Source organism: Uranotaenia lowii, chromosome 3 (genome assembly GCF_029784155.1).
Source record: "Uranotaenia lowii strain MFRU-FL chromosome 3, ASM2978415v1, whole genome shotgun sequence".
NCBI lineage: Eukaryota > Metazoa > Arthropoda > Insecta > Diptera > Culicidae > Uranotaenia > Uranotaenia lowii.
In genome coordinates this window covers 52,751,405-52,773,125 of record NC_073693.1, presented here as the reverse complement: position 1 = coordinate 52,773,125, position 21,721 = coordinate 52,751,405, and the positions used below count along the sequence as shown (strand labels likewise).

The 21,721-nt window shown below is 35.0% G+C and overlaps 1 protein-coding gene across 1 annotated transcript in view; it reads right to left on the bottom strand.

Moving 5' to 3' along the window:
• The window catches only part of LOC129752182 (hypoxia-inducible factor 3-alpha-like), a 43,312-nt gene extending 22,542 nt beyond the window's left edge, over nucleotides 1–20,770 (bottom strand). Inside the window, exons 1-2 of the mRNA XM_055747972.1 lie at nucleotides 20,737–20,770; nucleotides 1,435–1,582 (exon numbers count right to left, since the gene is read on the bottom strand). Coding sequence (XP_055603947.1) covers nucleotides 1,435–1,582; nucleotides 20,737–20,770 — 182 coding nt within the window. The remainder of the gene's footprint in view (nucleotides 1–1,434; nucleotides 1,583–20,736) is intronic.
• Nucleotides 20,771–21,721: the final 951 nt, after the last annotated feature.

Below are 21,721 nucleotides of genomic sequence, written 5' to 3'. Positions count from 1 at the left end.
GTTCACACGACAAACCTGCTCTCATTTGATCTCCATGGAAAAGGCGCAGACTTGTCATACTGAGCGCATTGGAAAGCGCGACAAAGCTGATGCCAGGGTGTTTTGAAGCGCGACAAGTAGGAATCCAATGAGAATATTGTTTTTTTCTCGGTTTGAAGCAGTGGTTCCGGGTTTTAAGCACAATAGTTCAAAGATAGGTCCGAACTAGTGATAATAAACTAAAAAATATCTTAATCGGCGAGAAATTTTCAAGAATTCTTAGTTCCGGTAAAAAACAAGGAATTTTTTCGGTTAAAATTTCGGCATGATCTGATGAGTTTTTAATGGCACCTGAAAGAAAGGATTCCAAGCATTATCAGATTTAGAGAAGTGATAATTTGTAGTGAGTTTCAAAGCGACATGTCGCACCAGCATGACATACCAATGCGTTGCATTGCTTTCTTATTAGAACGTAGAACGCAAAGCGATGCTTGTCGCCTCAGCATGACATCAGCCTTAATCAACTGTTGTTCTAAAACACTCTCAAGGGTTGGATGCTTTGATTTTGAGTGACTATTTACCCTTTAATTCCAATAGGTTTCACAACAAAAATTGGAAAAAAAATTACCAGTTCTGAAGGCCTTTCGACGATATTATTCATGCCTTTACTTCAGTTAATTTACTCATCAGTAAAACAGAGTACAATAAAGGAGTGCAAATAGAAATGTGACAAGACGTTAAAAGATAAACATTCCTACGCTATAATACTTATTTACTATTTAGTAATGAATTCCAGTAGACTGTGAGGCTAAGCGGGTTAGCATTTCAATATTAGATGAGATGCAAAATCTATAAGTTTTCAGAAGGAGCAGAACTATATTTGCAATGGTTAAAAAGGTTGAAACCCACCCACTTTCACGTTGGAGTCGAAAGGACAATTCCTAGAATTTCATCAATCAGTAAAAATTTGCACCCAACGACGCCTTTAGTGCCTTTGCACGAAGTAATTTTTGCCAAACACCAAACTCTATTCAATAAATTCCTGTCCCGAGAGTATTCGAGAATCTTCCAGATGGAAAATTTCTCCCGACTTTATGCGTTTTGTGAAAGAAAACCCGGAAAAGTTGTGAAAACATCATCGAGCAAAGAAAACTATTTCACTTTGCACCGAATCAAGCATCGAATCGAAACACAACGCTTGGAGGATGTCTAGCTTGAGCAGCCAGGCGGTAGAAAAGCAACGAGTAATCCCGTCCGTCTGAAAAACGTAGTTGCAACATTGTAACTACTAAGTGGCAAAGTAATTTATTGGCTTTCAAAAGCTGGAAAGAGCAACAACTAAGGTATAGCGCGCCCAGCACGACGCCAAACTATAAACAAGTGCAGCAACGTAATAACAATGATAACAAGTGTTCGGTTCAGCCAGTAGAAGCTAACTCTAGAGGTAATACTTACAGGATTTTGCATGCTGATTTGGAATCTTCACAGTCGTATCTGCGGAGAGAGTCAGAGAGAGAACGAGAGAGAGAAAGAGAAAAATAGTGATTTAGTAACAGACGAAGAAGAAGAACGCAAAGCCATAAGCTCCGCAAATTATTATTTGCTACTTGATAAGTTTGTGATCTGTGTGATCTGGAGATAATCAATCAATCAATCAATCAACGACGACCACGTAAACAGAGGATTTTCGAGTGGTTGATCAATTATCGAGGGTCAGGGTAATTACAATCAGTTTTTACCGTTTCTCAGGTAAACACTTGGAACGCATGGGATCTTCTGGTTGAGGTGTACCTATCTAGTATGTTTTTGATTTACACTTTTACGATGGTAAGCGCTAGTAAGTGATACAAAATAAGCTCTTTAATCTTAAGAACCTTAAAGGCGTCTCAACTCAAGTATTCATTATAAAATGATATCAAGCTTTTTAAAAAATCTTTTCAAGTACGTTAGAACCATTTTATTGGAACATTAGCTTAATTAAAAAAAAAGTGTCTATACGTTCAAAAAAATATTGAACAGTAAGAAGTTGAAGGAACGAAAAATACACCCACAAATCAGACTCTACTCCAATAATGAACTTCCTTGGAGGTGGAATTTTCGGTATAAGATTCTATGCCAGACCGGCATCAACAAGCATTCTAATAACTGGCATTATTTTCCCAACGCAATCACAAAGCAAATGTATGGAAGAAACCGGCGGTTTTTAGAACGACTGTGACAATAATCTTCCATTTGCTAACCGACTCAGATGGTGCACTGGGTAAGCTATCGGACTGCAAGCCGAGATAAGATATTGCAGTGAGTTCATTTCTCACTATATTTTTTTGTGATGAATTATTCAATAGGATTAAAATCCCATAAAATGTTTTTCTTGTTTCGCTTGAATGTATCCACCCATCATTTAGTTAGGGAACTCGAGTCTTTATTCTAGTAGTGCTTTTCCAATAAAATTATCTTTGATACAGTACACTTTTCCGCGCATTTTCGGCACAGAGATTTGCTAAATAGGCATTGGATTTTTGCAACCACTTCTATGGGTGTACAGAAAATTTAGTGTCGCATAGTTAAGGTCACATAGATTCTCGACCTGTTGTAAGAGCCGAGCTTTGTGATCATTATCTGTGACAAATTTCTTTGATTTGGGGGTAGCGTCATCACAATATTCAGCATCAGAATATTGCTGTCATCGCACACGGCCAGATTCAATGAAAAAAATAATACGATCTTCGTCATAGCTTGGAATCAATCACGACTGACTCTGGTTTTCACATGGATTGATTAGACTCTCTAGATCTTGAGTCGTTTTCAAATTTCTCATACTCTAAGGTAAAAAAAGCTTCGTTTTAATTCAAAACTTATCTAATAACTTCAATAAATTTATACAGAATTTTTAAGTCCCGATAATATGAGTTGATTTTATTTTTTAGGTTTTCATGGTTAAATTTAGTTCTAAAAAACGAGCATGATTTTTCTCCAAACTCATGAACCGAGGCATGTAATCGTTTTTGTGCCGATCTATAAATTCTCTGAAGGAAATTTTCTGCTGAACAACATTGTCCAAGACCATAACTTAACAGGTTAATTGAACTGCCTTCAATGTCATAAGACTTACCTCCATCCAGGAGGTAATAACCCGGTTATCTGGAATGATACTAAGTAATGGCCTTTGGTAAAGTTGTTCAGCAGAAAATTTCCTTCAGAGAATTTATAAATATGCACAATAACGATGACATGGCTCGGTTCCAGAGTTTAAAGGAAATTCATGTTTGTTTTTCAGAATAACATATTCAAGTTTCTCATACAAACTTACAAGCTAAAATTTACTTATGTAAACGTTACCTTGGAATCCCGCAAAAAATCATGAATGAGTTTTAAACCAGAGCAAAACTTTTTAGACCATAAAAAATTGGAAACTGACCCCAAATCGACTTAATCTTATGTTACGCAGAAAATAATAAAAACATGAAATTTTTTTTGGGTAGTTTTTTCCACCACTTTTTCGAGGTAAATTTTTACCTTTTCATTCACGTAGCAAAAAGGTGCATTGTAGCAAAAAGGTAAATTTTACTTTTTCAGAATCACTGAGCAAAAAGGTACATTTTACCGGTTTTCCATTCACTGTCTAAAAAGGTTATTTTTTCTCTTCATCTGCTAACCTCCCCTCCCCATGGAGATTTTTTCCAAGTAAAATTTATCGTTCAAGAAATCAGTTTACTAGAGATGTACCGAATAGTAGTATTCGGCCAACGACAATTGTAAGATCAAATTTGTTCTGAATCAAAATATGAAGAAAACAAGACAGTTTTACCTGATTGAAGTTAAATTTTTGCAAAACCATTGCATCTGGTAGCAGTAAATTTATGGTAGCTCTATTTTTTTTCTTGCAAATGATAGATAATCTAATGAAGATCATTTTATCAGAACATTTTATGACTCTGGAATCAATAACTATCTTGTTGAAAAAATATTTTTATAAAATATGAGGGAAAATCTGTCAGTGTTGTTAGTTTCTTTTTATGAAAAAAAATGTATGCGTTATAAAAATTTTTCGCTACTTTTACCGTTTTGCAAAGCTATAGCCAGAAAATTTTCCATTGCATTGCGTGAAAACAAATTATTCGAGAAAAAAATAAACTGACATTCCCTGAACAAATTTTTGCATTTTTTCATACACAATTTCAAATCAAAACTCAGGTACCTAAATCTCAATTTTAAAAATCTGCAACAATTCTGTCGTTTTTGACTAAACAGGAAACTTTTTAGGCTATAGAGTTTGCTGCAAGTAAGCTGTATATATTGGAATTTAATTTGCATTGCGTGAGAACAATAATATATTCAAGAAAAACCAAAATTGACATTATTTGAACAAATTTTTGTGTTTTTCCATACAAAATTTCAAATTAAAACTCAGGCACCTAACTCTTATTTTAAAAATTTGCAAAAATGCTGTCTTTCTTTTTGAATGAAAAAGAGACTTTTTACACTATAGGGTTTTTGAAATTCGAAAAAAGTTGCGAAAGGATACACGCTGATACAGATGGTTTTGAAAGTCAGTTTTGTATTGATTTTACACGGAGAAAAAAGACCACAGTTGTTTTAATTATTTCAGCTGGTTATACCAATCATCAAAGCGTAGTTGATTTTTTTTGCATCCAACTATTTTTTTTTATCTGAAGGGATTCTAAGCGACAATTACTCATCCCGACCAAACATCCAACTATAAATATAATAGACTCGACTACCAACTGATGATTGATTTGATGCAATCATCAACCAACGGGTATAATGGATTCAACTGTAATGGTATAATTGATTCAACTGTAAATATGCTAGTCGGGCCGTTGGAAGAACCGACTCATGGGGGGGGGGTGGAGTAGGGGGTTGTTTGGTGACTGATTTTTACCTATGATGTTTGCCCAACAACGTACGAAGAAAAAAAAACAAATTATATTTGTTACTATGCGATTATTCATTTTTAAGTTTTCATCAATAGTTCTGTATTAAAACGTAACTTTAGAAAAGTGGTCCTTAGCCTAAAGGATGAGCTTAACTTTTTTTTTATGAAACCTTTAAAAACAAAATATGGAATTTGCTTTTATCAAAGCTAAAATTCTAGAATTTGTTTAAGAGTCTGGTAGGTAGAAGTTATTTGATTTGAGCATAAAATAAGTTCTTTTTAAGCTAGCCTACGTAAAAAACGTATTCTGTGCTAAAATCAAACAAGCCCAATCTTCCAAACACTTTTGCAAACTCCAAGATTCTAACCTTTGAAGAAAATAATAAAAAAAAAACGGTAAGCGATAACAAAATTTCGGAACAAATTTACTTGATGCAAACTTGAACTAAATTTATGATTTAGTTTGAAATTCAGCTTTAAAAAATCTGCAATATCAATAATGTTAATCAATACACCGAGAAAATATACTATTTTGTGCAGATTTTTTAGTTGAAGATCAGATATTTGTTTTTTTAACAGGAAATATTTTTTATAAAGAATCCATTCCATAATGAAAATCCCGTGAGTAATTTAAAAAAATATAAAATTTGGGATATGTTGCATAAAACAAAACAGAGAAAATTAACTCAAATTCTACTTCATATCTGTGATTTTCAGCTGAATTGTGTGTAAAAACTTATTCTGATTTAAAAAAATTAATTCTGGAAATTGACAAGCAATTTTTTATGTTTTTTTTTGAACAATTTCTTTATTTGAAACGGCTCGTACCTTTAGGCTTTAAGGAGCCAAAATCGATTTTGTTTGTTTACAATTGTTTGCTTAACTTAACACACTGTGAGAGAAGAAAGGAAGATAGAAAGGGAAATATGATAATAAAAAAGAATTATAGACAAAAAAATTTTATGTTCATGTTCTTTTTAATTCCTTTACATTTTTATATTGCTTGAAAAACTCATTCACAAGTCAAATCTTTTCCTGAATTTTAAATCTGAATTCTGAACCTGAATTCAAAAATTTAACTGTTTCCGAATTTCTATACGATTTCTCAAATGTACAAAAAATACGATTCCCGAATCTTAATTCCAGATCAGAATTTTATGAGCAAGGTTTTAGAGCCATAATTCTTGAATCTTTTATTAAAATTCTGTATCGCTGGTTTAATCTTAATTGATTTCTTCAATTATTTATTTTTATTTTGTATTGTGAACCAGAATTTAAATGTGGATCGCCATTTGAAAGCTTTAAATGTTTAAATTTTGTTTCAGAATTAAGTTTGAGAACTTCGAACTAAAATGTTAAACAAAATTCTTCTTTTCTTCATATTCGGAAAATTATTATCAAAATATTAAAAATGTAAATGATTTACAAAAAATATGATTCAAATTTGATACGAAATGCAAAACCAAATTTAATCAGGATTTCAAAGCAGCTTTTCATTCCTAATTTCTCATGATTATTCGAACTGAAAATCAAGAATCCTAAACTTGATACAGAATCAGAAATACGAAAATATGTTGAAATACAACTTTGGTTATGAGAATATAGAACCAGAACCTCCAAAATGGGTTTAATTTAAAATTCGATACTCAGACCTGAATTTCTTTGATAAGGTTGCCAGATTGTCCAACAAACAATATAAATATGCCCGGATATTTAATATAAAATTTGGGAAATATCCAGTCTGTTCTCATTCTCATTTTTAAATCAAACTTTAAAAAAAAAAAATTGAGTTGTAAATTATTTTTTATTTCTGCGTCCAAAATTTGTGGAGCAAGTTTCAAAAAAATAATCAGTAAAGGTTTTAAAAGTTTTTTTTTTCATGATTGTTGATGAGCAATTCCTAGGTTTTGATCAAAATTGCCCGGTATTGCCTGGATTTCGGTCGAAAATTTCGAAATCCAATACCCGGATTTTGCAGGATTTAAAAAAATTTCGGATACGTGCTGAAAAAAATCTGACAACCATATTCTATGAACAAGTGAGAATATTTTGAAAACGGTAGCGAAATTTTGAACTTGGGATGGGTTTTTGAGGTTTTGGCATTAGTTTTTAGTCGAGATTGTTTTTCTTGAATATATTTGCTCTATTACCATAATTTGATTATGGATTTATAATTTTGAGTGTAGAGTAGAACCCTTCGCTTTCAACTATAAATATAATAGATTCTGCTATACGTTCCTGGTTGACTTCTCACACTTAACTATAAATATGATAAATTCAAATGTAACGGTATAATTGATTCAACTGTAGATACGATAAATTCAACTACAATTGTATGATTGATTTTAGGTATTCAAATATAAATATTTAGATTCAACTATACATTCCTGGTTGACCTCTCAAATATAACTATAAATATGATAAATTTAACTGTAGTCGTAGAATTGATTCAAAATGTATGATTGATTCTATTTACTAAACTATAAATATTGTAAATTCAATTAAATATACTTTTATGATTGATTGTGTAATACTTGAATACTATAGTGATCATCCATGTTCATCAGCAAAAATCGATGTTCTGTTTGTAGGGCTCAGCCGGCAGTTCCTGACATCGGTGGCAAAGTGCAAGCGCTCTCCGGCGATGGGGAAACATTTTTCTCCACCACTTCCAGGCAGCGATCATGTAGTAGGCTGACAGTTCCTGGAATTGTGGAAAGTAAACCTTCTCTAGCTGCCCGCAAAATCTACGTGGATCTCGACGTTACCTTGCGTGATCATCGCAGGATCCCACAGGAAACTAGTATTTGTTTGTCAGTATGGTCGGTAAAGCGAATGATAAAGGGTGATACGGTCAAAATTTGGTCAAGGGAAAACGTGTGTAAATCGGTGAAATTGTTTATTTAAAAAATCAAATTAAGTTTCTTTTTCAAGTTTAATTAGTATAAAATTAAGGAAAAATATTCAGTTAGGCTTCCGCTTTTCCAAATCCGAATAGCCCCTGCCATCAGATTTTGTACAGCCACCTTGTCCACCTTCTTCGCCGCAGAAAGCCAGTTTGCCTTGAACTGCTGCTCGTCCTTAGCAGTTTTTTTGGTTTTCTTTAGGTGCCGCTTGACAATAGCCCAGTATTTCTCAATTGGGCGGAGCTTTGACGTGTTGGCAGGGTTCTTGTCCTTGGGAACCACCTGCACGTTGTTGGCGGCGTACCACTCCATGGCCTTTTTACCGTAATGGCAAGATGCCAAATTCGACCGAAACAGTACGGAACAACCGTATTTCTTTATGAAAGGCAGCAGACGTTTATTCAAACACTCTTTCACGTAAATTTCTTGGTTGACAGTCCCGGAAGCTATGAAAATGCTGCTTTTCAAGCCACAGGTACAGATGGCTGGCCAAACCAGATATTTCTTCGCGAACTTTGACAGTTTCATGTGCTTTAAAATATCTGTTTCCTTTCCCCTTCCTTTTGCCGTAAAAAACTCCTGTCCCGGAAGCTGCTTGTAGTCGGCTTTGCAGTCAAACTTCGTCAGCATCGTCGTGTACAGCCTCCGGGATCGCGCTTTGGCCGTCGTATTTTGTTTATCATCGCGATTTGGAGTCACTTCCTTCTTGTAAGTCGATAGTCCAGCTCGTTTTTTGGCTCGATGCACGGTTGTAGACAATACACCCAGCTTATTTGCGGCATCTTTAATTACATTTGTAACGGTTGATGCGTGAGCAAAATTTTGATACGCTGCAATTCTTCCTTGGACGGCATTTTGACAACTGAAGAATGAATTCAAAATGAGGGGTTTTCAGGTTTTTTAAATGCAAAATTGAAAGAAATACGTCAAATTGATATTGACCAAATTTTGACCGTATCACCAGTTAGATTGATGTCATGATATTGAGTGAATTTTTCACCCCCAAAAGGTCAATCTTCCCGCGTTCAGAAGCACCGACTTCTAAGGACGTCTTCCGGTACCGATTAGTTAAGACGCACAATTTGCTGGGCAACCATGCATAAGATGCAAAAAGAACAACAGCGGAGGAATCAGAACGTGGATATCGGGATGTACAGTCAGCTTTTCTAGTACGGGGGCGGCTAAAACAAACTAGATGCAAAATGCAAAAATGATAAATTAAAACAAAATAAAACGTAGCCATAAAATTATTCCGGAGAAAAAACATCATAAGATATAATAATTTTCAATCTAAACAGAATTTAAATTTACAATATTTATAGATGACCTCATTGAAACAATCCTAGAAATATTATTGAATCCATCATATTTATGATTAAATCAATCATATTATCATAGTAGAATCTACCATATTTACAATTAAATCAATCATATAATTATAATTGAATCTATCATATTTATAATCAAATCATCAAATTATTATAGTTGAATCTACTATAATTATTTTTGAATGTATGACATCAATCGTACATTATATAGTTGAATCTATTATATTTATAGTTGAATGCACAAAATCAATCATACAAACATAGTTGAATGTATAATATATATTTTTTTCAAATGTAGGAAATTAATCAGATTGTCTATTATATGTATGGTTGAAATTTTGATAATTATACTTGGTCGAGTTCAATCAATATATAAGTGGATTATTGTAGGTAATACCATACTTTTTTCTCCGTGTCTAACGAAAACAACTTGTTTGTTTCATAACTTTTTTTCTCCCATGGTAGAGTTTTTTTGGCTCCATGGTGACTTCTCTTGTCTCGTTAAGATTTTTCGAACCGTATATCGTTCATTCATGTACATGCGAAAACCAAATTGCCCATTACATCACATATGGACAACCTTTTTTCGAACAACCATAATTGAATGTATTATATATGTTGTTAAATGTACGAAATCAATCAGATTTTCTATTATATGTATTGTTGAAATTTTAATAATTATAGTTGGTCGAGAATCAATCAGATACCTGAATGAATATTGGATTGGATTATTGTTGGAAATACCATACTTTTTTCTCCGCGTATACCGAAATCAACTTATTTGTTTCATTAAAAATATTGAAAAAATTTCGTGTCAACCAGATCTCAACCCTTTTCTGAGATTCACGTCGATAATGTTCTTCTTAGCACCGATCATCCAAATCACACTGGCGCTAGCTATTCAATTTTCTACTTAGGCTTTAAAGCCGCTAACAAAATACTTCACGCATAGCTTAACTTTCGCAAATTCACGGCAAACCTCCTATTCTTCAAGCTCGATAAACCAGTTAATTGTTCGGTTTTAATAACCTTTGGCGGCCATCCCTTCAAACCTCCCGATCAGCTGTCTTAAAGAAAAAGTGACGAATGTGTTGTTTTTTTTTGACAAAATACTCATATTGACGGTTACGTATGAACAATATGTGAATTTTAATTTTTTTTTCTGAATAATTGCAATCACTCCCATGTTAGATAGACATGGTTTAATTGGTTCCGAAAAGTTTTGGTAAGTTGCAGAGCATTGGTACCAGTTTGTTTTGTTACACATTTGGTGATAACACGAAGCGAAAATTGAATTTCAAAACGTCGCCGATCAGGCAACGTGTCATCATGAAACATATTTTTAACGACTTCATTCAGCGGCCCGAACAGTGATGATCAAATCTCATAAGGGCTATCACCCCAAAAAAAAAACCAAAACAACAACCTTGATAGCTCTCTGTAGAGAAGTATTACAACAAATCAGAAAGTGTGTGTTATCTCTTCTACCGGCTCTAGATGAATTAAGGCCTGTACCGAAATAGGCCCCAAACCAATCTCAATCTGCGGCGCAACTTTTTAGTTTTTATTATCAGTGTCCGAACTTTTGCAACGGATCGCGTTCGTTTTTGACGGTTATAATATATGTGGGAGCCATAAAACTGTTGCGGTGCGTAAAAAGTTCGTGCATCTTAATTACAGATTAATTAATAGGTTTCGATTTTTATAGTTCTTTTTTCGGGCCAACGTTCGCCAAATCGTTCTTCTGTTTGGCATATTTTCAAACAAGAATGAAACAGTTATTTTGAAGAAGATTGTAAAATGGTAGAACTCCAAACGGATTCATTAAATTTTTGTTAATCTAGCAATTTAGCGGCGATCTCATAACTCTGAAAATAATCAAAAACAAAACTAAAACACATGAAGTTTAGATAATAATTTTCGTCAAAGTGGTTTCAGAAGAGGCGCAAAAAACTGCGGTAAGTGAATACTGATGAATCAAACGACCATCTCTCCGTTTCTTTTGGGGTTTTGTTAAGTGACTTTGTCCAAGTCTCAATGGCCATCGATGCATGACCGATGAAGGCATAACTTATGAGCGAGCAAGAGCGTTTATGTTCCGAGTGTTGTTTTGCGAAAGTGAACTGTTACAAAAAAAATCTTTTATTGGTGGTACCATCATCATGGTCACGTCACGAATCAGTGGAAGGTAAATTATAGCCACTACACTATAACAGCAGAATGACTGCCGATGAGGTAGTAAAATTTTGAGAAATGTCCTGCGTTGACAGGGCTTTTTATTTGTTTCTAAATGGCTTATTTTGTATTGGGAACAATTAAGTAACGAAATTTATAGGGGGTTTTTTGTTTAGAACTCGATTTAAAAATATTGATCAAATTTACACAATGAACAAAATTGTGTCAAAGTTCATTTAGAATGGTTTTAAAAATTCTGTCGGTATTAGGTTCAAACATGAATATATTTTTGTCAAAATCTTGTCATTGTTTATTTTGATCACCGCTGGTTGTTGTTGACTTTTTTAATTTGACATTTTTCTGTGAATTGTAAATAAAAATTAAACAATTTCCTTGGTGGCTGTCTATTCCCTATAGACTCGAAAACTATTGAACCGATTTACGTGAAACTTGGCAGGTGGGAAGCCAAGGAAGGTTCTTATTATAGTTTGAGACCACTTCTCCAAACAGAAAGGGGGGGGGGGGGGAACCGGGTCTTCCGAACAAAAGACAAATGTTTGCATAACTTGAGAACCGATCAAGCAAATGATACCAAACTTGACAAGGGAAGTTATTTGGATACGAAAAATATTTCTATGATTATTTTAGAACACTTCCTCTTTCCAGTAGGCAGATCGAAAGGGGGCAGGGGGCCTCTTTTATAATTTTTTACATAACTCAGACACTAATTAAGCAAATAGAAAAAAATTTGGCATGGGAGGGTATTTGGGTACGAGAAATGTTCTAATGATTATTTGTGACCCCTCTCTCGTCCCAATGGGGAAATAGGAGCGAGAGAGAGAGAGAGAGAGGCTTTCATACAATTATTTGTATAATTGAAGAACAAATCTAGCAAATGGAACCAAAATTGACATGGGAGGGTATTATAGTACGATACGATAAATGTTTCCCTAAATCTTTAGTGTCCCTCTCTCTTCCCAGTGGGGAGATAAGAAGAGGGAGGGTGTTCCTGTACCATTTCTTTACATTTCTCGAAAAGTGTTTAAGTAAATGGAACCAAATATATGTAGCATGGGGTGGTATTTGAGTAAGGGAAATATTTCTATGATTATTTAAGACCTCTTTCTTCTTCCTTTGGAAAGATAGAAAAGGAGAAGTGAGGCTCCCAAACGATATTCCTATTGCTTATCTCGAGAACAATTAGAGCAAATCGAATCAAATTTTTCGTGGAACGGTTTTTGAGAACAAAATATGTTTTTATTGATATTTGGTATCACTTTCTACTTTCAATGGGGAAATAGAAAATATTATGCATAACTTGAGAACTATTCAAGCAAATGGAACCAAATTTGGCATGGGAGAGCAGGTTATACGAGATATGGTTATATGATTATTTAAAACGCCTCCATTCTTCCATTGAGAAGAGAGGCCCCTATACAGTTTTTTGATGATTATAATTTTAATGGCATGTGCGGCGGAATGAAAACTAGAGAGAATTTACAGTTTTTTGCTCAACTCTAGGACTAATCTAGCAAATGGAACCAAATTACACATGGGGAAGGATTAGGACTAGAGAAATGATTCAATTATTATTTTAGACACAACTCTTCTTCTAATGAGTGCATAAGAAGGGGGACAGGCCCTAATGTATTTTTGTTGAGAAAACTTGAGAAATAATCATTCGAATGGAATCAAATTTAACATGGATTAGTACGAGATATGATTCTATGATTTTTATAAACCTATATTCGCATTTCAGGATGGAGAGAGTAGGGAAGGAAGGGTTTTGCATATAATTTAGTTGTATTACATAAGAACTTATCAACCAGTGGAACCAAATTTGATATCAGGAGGTTTTTGTATACGAAAAAATTGGATATAATTATTAGAAACGCCCACCTCCTTCAAGTAGTGTTGGATGGGAAGAAAAGGGGAGAGGGGGGGAGCATACTACTTTTTTTAGCATAAATTGTGCACTTATTAGTCAAAAGGATCCAGCTTTTATAAGATTGGTTGTTTGCGTACGAATAATTTTAAACCCTCCCTTATTTTAGGACAGGGTTGGAAAAGACACAAGTTTTTTCATTCAAGGTGTGGGTTCGAAAAAAATGGATTTCTCTTGATTCTGCCCAAAAAAAGTTGTCAATGATCTTCAGTATAGGACGCTATCTCAAAAACCACTTGACAACATAAAATCGTAATAGAAATCATAATCCAAATCGAATATTCAGACATTTTCAATAACCATCGTAAACAAGTTGGTATTGAGTGATTTTCTATCATTCATTTACGACAAGCTTTTCCCAAGAAAAGTTGAATCGGATAGTAGTTGAGTCAGTTCGTAAATATGTCTCTAAATAATTGGGAATATGCTAATTTGACATCGTAAATGAGTGAACTGATTTACGATAAATAGGCGATCCTTCCTTCTTTCTTCCTTTGACCGGTTCGTAAACAGAAAATTTTACATATACAGCTATAGCGCGAATCATATCAACTGATGTGTTGGCATCGTGGTAGGATACCGGACAGCCAACTTGGAGGACTGGAGTTCAATTCTCGGTCGCAGAAATTTTTTTTTTCGTTTTACTCAAATAACTTAAAATCGTATATTTTGTTTTTTTTTGTGAGGAAATCGAATCGTTAAAATCTTGTCCTTGTGGATATATCGCCTCCACTTTTGTAGCTATATGCTATTTTGGTGAGGTTAATACAATCTTTTCATCTGGTATATTTGTTTGAATAATTCTGTTGTTCCTGCGATATACCCTCTTAAATATTTGCTGGTCATTGCATTACTAGGTAGGCATATTAGGCATAACTCGAAAACTTAGACGGAAACGGTGTAGAATCCATACCGATTTAACTTACATTTTGGCATAATAAAAGATGATACTTATAAGAACCCAGTATAAATTTCAGATCTTGGAAAACAAATATAAAAATTGAATTGTCAAAATTGTCAAAATTTAAATAATTTTTACGAATTTCAATTATTTTTAGAAGGTGTAGCTAAGCACACCGGGTCAGCTAGTTACACATAAAACTCAAAAAAGGAGCAACGAGCGAAATGGTTAGACCAAGTGTTAAATTTTGTCAATCTAGGGTGAAAAAAGTTTTTCCAAAACTGTTTATAAAATTGTTTTGAAATTCTGTTAATATTGTGTTAAAAATTTATTTGGGGTGATACCAAAAACAATAAAAAAACAAATAATTTAAACAAACCAAAATCAACTGGTTAAACATTGATTACAATATAGTCAAATGACTTTTCGGTCATTTCTGTACCAACACATGACAAGGATCTATCTCCAAAAGTAAACAAAAACCATTTTCAGTACCTCATGATAGGTCAACATTTGCACTACTTAACGGTAAACCCCTTTTGAGAAAATAATATTCCGTTACATCAAAAACTCAATTTGAGTAAAGGATCTATGAACATTCTAAAACCAGAACTGCCATTACATTGATATACACCCTTACTCCGGAAAAATTTTTCGCAACTACTCCGCAAACAAACTCAAAATAATCAATTTGACTCGTTATTCAACATAAAAACATAGTTGCAAAAGAATGCGAGCTTATAACTAAAGCTAAAAATAAGAAAATAGCAAAGGGTGTATAAACAGGTTACGACAAAATATTACGTGAGCTAGGTTTTGTCTACGATAGCGCGTTGTTTTTTCACGAAAATTGATATTCCTTTACTCCAACATACAGAAGATACTTCTAAAAATCGTTTGTCTTTTAAAAAATGCAAAAATTTCAAGTGATTTTTAATTAGCGATTTAAAATAGGTTGTATTTTTTTCAAACGCGTGTTTCTCGATTCGCCATAAATGGAGATACATCCTTTTCATGTGTTGGTACAGATTTCTATATTTTATTACATATTTTTTATGTCTTCCATGTCATGTTTTGAGATTTTCGATGGCGGACCAAAGACGAGAATTCTATTTTTTTTCGCTTGCCGCAAGTGTACACTTAGAAGCATACCTCAAATGCTATGAATTTTATAATAGAACTTTTTTCTACAAATTTAAACACAACACTTTTGGCAACCAACATATATTTAGGACTAAATTTGTAGAATTTCCAATAGTCACAATGCCGAATTTAGTGTTTCACGGCGTAGATTTTTGGTAATCATTTAAGTATTAATTGGTCATTTTTGTGATACAGTTATTTTTGTCGTTTTTAAATTTTGCTATTTTGTCATTTTTGTAATTTTTTGTAATGCACAAAATTTTTGTCATTGTGCTTTTTTTTAGTTTTAAATTTTTGGTCTTTATTTTTTTATCGTTTTGTCACTTAAGTCATTTTTGTCCTTTTTTCCCTTATGTCTTTTTGATTTTTGTAGTTTTTGAAATAGGGTTAGTTGCCCTACTTTGGACCCTTTAAGCGGTGGTTTTTGAATAATCATGCTTTTCTCATAAACAAACGGGAGCTTTCTATCTTTAAAGAAATTTATTTATAGTTCATTATCTTATCTACAATTTTCAATGAGAATTTTCAACATAGGTTTCGCCTTTATTGAAAGATTTGCACAGATATTGTTGATCAAAATTTCCATCTTTGAACCTACTGTACCTATTTTGGTACTGTTCTGGTACCTTCAATTGGACCTATATCTAAAATTCCTATAAAATATATAATTTTTCGAAAATAAATAAACAAATTCATTAAAAGTGTTATTTTTAATTAAATATTACCATTAAAAATATTACAGCTTTTTAACGACTGAAAAAACTTACATTTCTGTCATGAATATATTAAACACTTTTACTCCCCGTCAGCTCTATCAGCATAAAAATAGCTCTAATTTTTATATGTCTACTAATTTATAGTTTATTTGCGTAAAGCTAACACAAAATGTAAGATATGTTCAATATTGGTTCTGAATTATGCCCCAAATTGAAAATTCGCACTTTTGTTGATTTGTTTGGTATTCACACAAAGTTTTTGTGATGTTAGGTCTAAAAATGGAACATCAAAGTCAAAGTCTCCTTTATTTGGACCCTTTAAAAATTTTCCGGGTTTTCCATTGATTTTTATTTATTTTAGGAAAAATAGGTAATCTGGTTCATATTCTCCATAGTGAAAGTTATAAAGGCAGAAACACAATACAGCGTCGGTCGTCGCGTCACGTCAGCGGTCAACGCTGTCGATAAGTACTAAAACGCGGACGCGACGCACCCGATGATTTTTGCACCACAATTCAGCGTCAAGAGACATCTTAGATGTCTCTTGACGCTGAATTGTGATGCAAAAATCGTCGGGTGCGTCGCGTCCGCGTTTTAGTACTTATCGACAGCGTTGACCGCTGACGTGACGCGACGACCGACGCTGTATTGTGTTTCTGCCTTAACCCTTTAAATATTGGCTTGGACACTGAAAAAACGTGATTTTTCCTTATTTCCTCTAATTTCTCAAAACGCACCCCACTAATTGAGCTGTCTAATTTACCACTGAATAGGAGGCTCATTTTTAAAAACGTTGAAAATTTTATGAGAAAGACTTTTATGGCAAAAAGCGGCATGGAAGGATTCAGGAAGAATAAGAGTTCATTGTGCACATAGCAGCATCTTTATCCTTTGCAAGCAAAATGAATTATTTACAATTTTCGTCATTTTAGGACTAAAGTAGGCTCTAGGACCAAAGTAGGAGCACTCACCCTATTTCGCATTTTTTGTGTTTTTTTTTTATTTTCGCATTTTTGTAAATTTTCGTCATTTTGTAGGGGAGTTTTTTTTTCTTTTTTTCATAACTTTTTTATTATAAAAGATGAAAAGAAAAAAATGGTAAATAAATTAATAAATTTCTTCGAGTTCTGACTGTTTTAAAAAGCTTTTTTTTATATTGAAAAATGGTGGAGCATCGTGGGCAACCAAATCCAAAATGACTAGATAACGTGCAAAGTTTATGAGTTGACCCAAAATTTAAATTTAATTATTCATTTAGTTATTTTAAAGCAATTTCAGATGAGGAAATAAAAAAGAGACTTTTTTATGATCGAATAGTTCCAAAAACTTAGCTCGCGAACGTTTCGGCAAAATTCCTTATGTAGGATTTATATTCATCTCTATCGCATTGGGAAAGATGGACGTAATATTTTCCTTAACTCTTCATTTGGCATAGAAAAACTATAAAGATAGAAAAAACGTATTTTAAGTTCGGAATTTGTATAAAAAACATAAAAATCTATTTGGCCCAAGATACCCCACAAAATGTGGCCCACGATTGGTTGCGTTTGCGTTGCGTGTGATTTATTGATAATTCATCAAAAATTCCTTTTCCACATGAAAGAACATGGTAAAACTAAGATTGTACGAGTATGAGCATGTTTTTGTTATGAACCATCGATGCAATTTGCGGGTGGTTGTTTGATTATGTAAGTAAAGCTTGATAAATAAAGGAGTATATAAGTCAACAACATATAGAAAATATGCTTACGCAAAGCGGCGACGATGACAGTTGGATTGAGATTTTTATCTCAACTTACATTCAGAGTTGCCCACGTTTCCCCGTGGCCCACGATACCCCGTTCTCCACTATATTTGTGTTTATATTTTGTCATCTTCGTGTTATTTGTATGTCAATTTTCTGTCTTATTTGAGTCATATTCAGTTGTTTCAATGAACATTTAATTTAGTTTTTGTTTCTTTCTTCGTCTTTTTCGTGTCATTTTTAATCATATGAGTCAGTATTTGATTTATAATGTGTTAATGTGCGTATTTTTTTGTGCCATTCTGGTGTCTGTTTTGTGTGATTTTTGTTTTTGAGTAATTGTATGTAGTAAAATGTATCATTTTGTGCCATTTATTGGTCATTATTGTAACATGATTGTGTAATTTTTGTATTATTTTTGTATCATTTTTATATTTTTTTTAGTTATTTTAAACTATTTCAAAACATTAGGTGATGAATTAAACTAATTCAATAATTTTGAGACAAAAATGGAACATGAGAAACAAAAATAGGATAAGAGTAATAGCTTGTAGACGATTCAGATAAGGGAACATGTTAAAAGAGTTAAACCTTTTCCTCCTGTTCATTGTCTTTACTCTCTGTTGATATTCCTGCAATGTTGAATCATTCATAAGGTCTATTACAACTTATTAATTATTTACTATCATCATCACCAAATTAAACAATCTATTTTTTTTGATTAATTGGCTCTGTTAAGATGTCAAACTGCGAAAACTTTGATCACCTATCACTCACATGTGTGACTGCAGTCAGGTGCTCTAATAACTCAACACGATTCCACAAACTGGCAGAAATATATACATATAACAATAACTACATTTGAATGAATCGTCGTTCCGTTTTGGTTGAGAAGTGCGAACCTTTACTTCAACTCGCCTCACGGGGCTTTACCACAATCGTTGAGGAAACTGTCCAAAAACAAAAACGAACGGACGAAACCCCCATGAGATTTTTCCAGCAGATTCACCGACCGGCGGAGGTGAATTGACTCTGACTTTGACTTTCTGACGAGAAGCAGGAGAACGAAGAAAAATGCGACCGAATGCCAAAACAAAACAAAAATAACCTTCGCAACTGGGACGCACGTGGATTTTTTTTATACGTTATATGTAGTTTCGCGCTGTTTGATTTAAGGAGGAGAGTGTGTGATATGAGCGGCAGAAGCAGCGAGCAGCGAAAACTATATCAACCTAGCTAGGGTGTCGATGGCAGTTAATGACACAAATTAATGAAATCAGTTTCAGTATGTCAGTGTGGTTTGTTTTCGGTGTTTGATACCGTATGTCAGTTCTAATCAAGTAGCGGTATTGTTTATAACGTCTGATTCTGAACGGTGTTGCTATTATTATTTTATGAGACAATTTATGTGACTTTTACCTTTAAACCGATTGCCTATTGAGCTGATTGTGTTATTTTACCGTTAAACCATAATCCAAAAATATGTTGATTTGTTTTTAAGGTTAGCTTTGAGAAACACATTTTGTCATTATCGGGCTTTTCCCTTAACATATGTTCAAATAAACTTCTCAACGACGGCGCATCAATATTAGCATATTGTATGGAAATCTATCAAACACAAAACGACACTTTGAAAAAATATAAAAATACACGAGTTCCCTAAATGTTGCTGTTTAAAAATAAATTAAAAAAAAGCAATGACAAAGCTGACACAATAATACACAAATGATACAAAAAATTACACATAAAATGAAACAAACTGACACACAAATGATACATAAATGACATTATGTTACACAAAATGACAAACATCAAAAACATACACAGAAAAATCCTGAACACCCCTCATTTTGTAGGTGTGTGTGTACATTGATGCTTCTATTTGGCTTTCGACATTAAGTCTGTAGTTTTCAAAATGGCGTCCAAGCACAAGGAGCCACGAATCAGAATTTTTTAACATGCGTCGTGAAAATCCAAACTACGCGAACGCAGAAAAAGCAAAATCGTTGAATGTGGCGAAATCAACCGTCACCAAAGTAATAGAAGGTTTCGGGGAACGTATTTCGACAACTTGGAAGCCGGGATCTGAGGGAAATCGAAATCCGGGAGCCGCATTGACGAACAGAAGAGTGACTAGCACTTTCGAGCGAAACTCCAATCTCTCCGTTCGAGATGTCGCCAATAAATTGAGATTATCGTCTACAACCGTGCATGAAGCTTAAAAACGATCCGGACTATCGACTTATAAGCAGGTAGTGACTGCTAATCGCAATGAAAAGCTAAACCTAACGTTAAAACAAGATCTCGGAAGTTGTATGCGACATTGTTGACCAAGTTTGATTGCGTGGTAATGGACGACGAAACCTACGACAAGGCTCTGGACAAGAGTATTAACAGACTTATTTGCGATCAGAAGACTTATTTTAAACCACTTTGTCTAGCTCTCTTATAAAGCAACTAATCATGAACAAATTTAGTGCGATATATTTAGTAATAGGGCTTCAACTATATATTTGATAAAAAAAAAATTATGATTCGTTGCTTAATAAGAGAGCTAGACAAGTTGCCCAAAATAAGTCCCTCTGTCCAGTGGTCACGTGATGAACGCCTTCAACAGCGTCAGTTGGGCAGCGATTGCGTAGTCGTTCATTCGTAAGAGGATTCCGGCATATATCTGTAGGATGGTGGAGTGTTACTTCCGTAATCGCCAACTACAGTATATAAGTGAGGGACTGGAAACTGTGAGTGTCTCGGCAGGGGTTCCTCAAGGATCGATACTTGGCCCGGTATTGTGGAACATCGTTTTTATTAGTCTGCGAGCATCGTCTACGACGAACTGCTGAGACTGCGTCTCCCCACGGGAGTGAGACTTGTGGGATTCGTCGACTACGTGGTTCTCCTGGCATTGGGTCCATCAACCGGAGAGGTCCAGCTACTTGCCACAGTAGCGATTGAGAAGGTGGAAAGTTGGATGTAAGACTGAGATGGTGCTGATCACCAACCTGATCTGATCAGGAACGATTGCAGCTGAACCATGCGCAATCGAATCCAAGCGTGCGATCAAGTACCTGGGGGTGATGATTGACGACTGGCTGAGCTTTACGGCCCACGTCGACTACACCTGCAACAGAGCAGAAATGGCGACAGTAGCCCTCTCAAGGGTCATGTCGAACGACTCGGCGATCCGCTGCAGAAGAAGGACGGTCTTGGCGAGTGAGACCTCGTCCATTTTCCGGTACGGAGCGGCAACCTGGAAGGCAGCCTTGAGCAGGCAGTGTAATCTGTAAAAGCTCTGCAGCGTGTAGCGGCTGATGAATCTGCGAGTTATCAGCGCATACCGAACGGTGTCCTCGGTTGCTGCGGCTGTTGTGGCGGAGGTCATGCCCATCTCGGCCTTGCTAGAAGAGGATATCTTCTGCTACGAGCACAGGCACATGCCAGACATGCGGAAACATGCCAGAGAGGCCTCGATGTCCAGCTGGCATCACCAGTGGGACAGCTCGGAATGCGACCGGTGGACCCATTGCTTGATCCCTAACGTCGGATTTTAGATGGATCGGAGACATGGAGAGGTGGATTTCTGCATGATACAGTACTTGACTGATCATGGATGCTTCATGCAGTACCACCATCGGTTTGGACACGTGGCCTCGCCATTCTGCCCAACCTGCGGTGACACAATTGAGACACCAGAGCACGTAGTGTTCAACTGTCCAAGGTTCGAAGGGGTACGAATTAACACGCTTGACGCCTGCGGACCAGATCCGACAGCCGACAGCATCATGTGGAGGATGTGTGAGGATGCCAATACCTGGCGCGTGGTCAGCGGTGAGTTCACTCGGATCATGACTTCCCTGCAGAGGTGTTGGGGGTGACTCCTTCGCCGAGCTGTAAGGTACGTCGTTAACGTTGTGTAGGACACCTCTAGCGCCACGGAGTATCCGAGTCGAACGCCCCCTTTGCGAAGAAAGCTGCGGGGATAAGCCG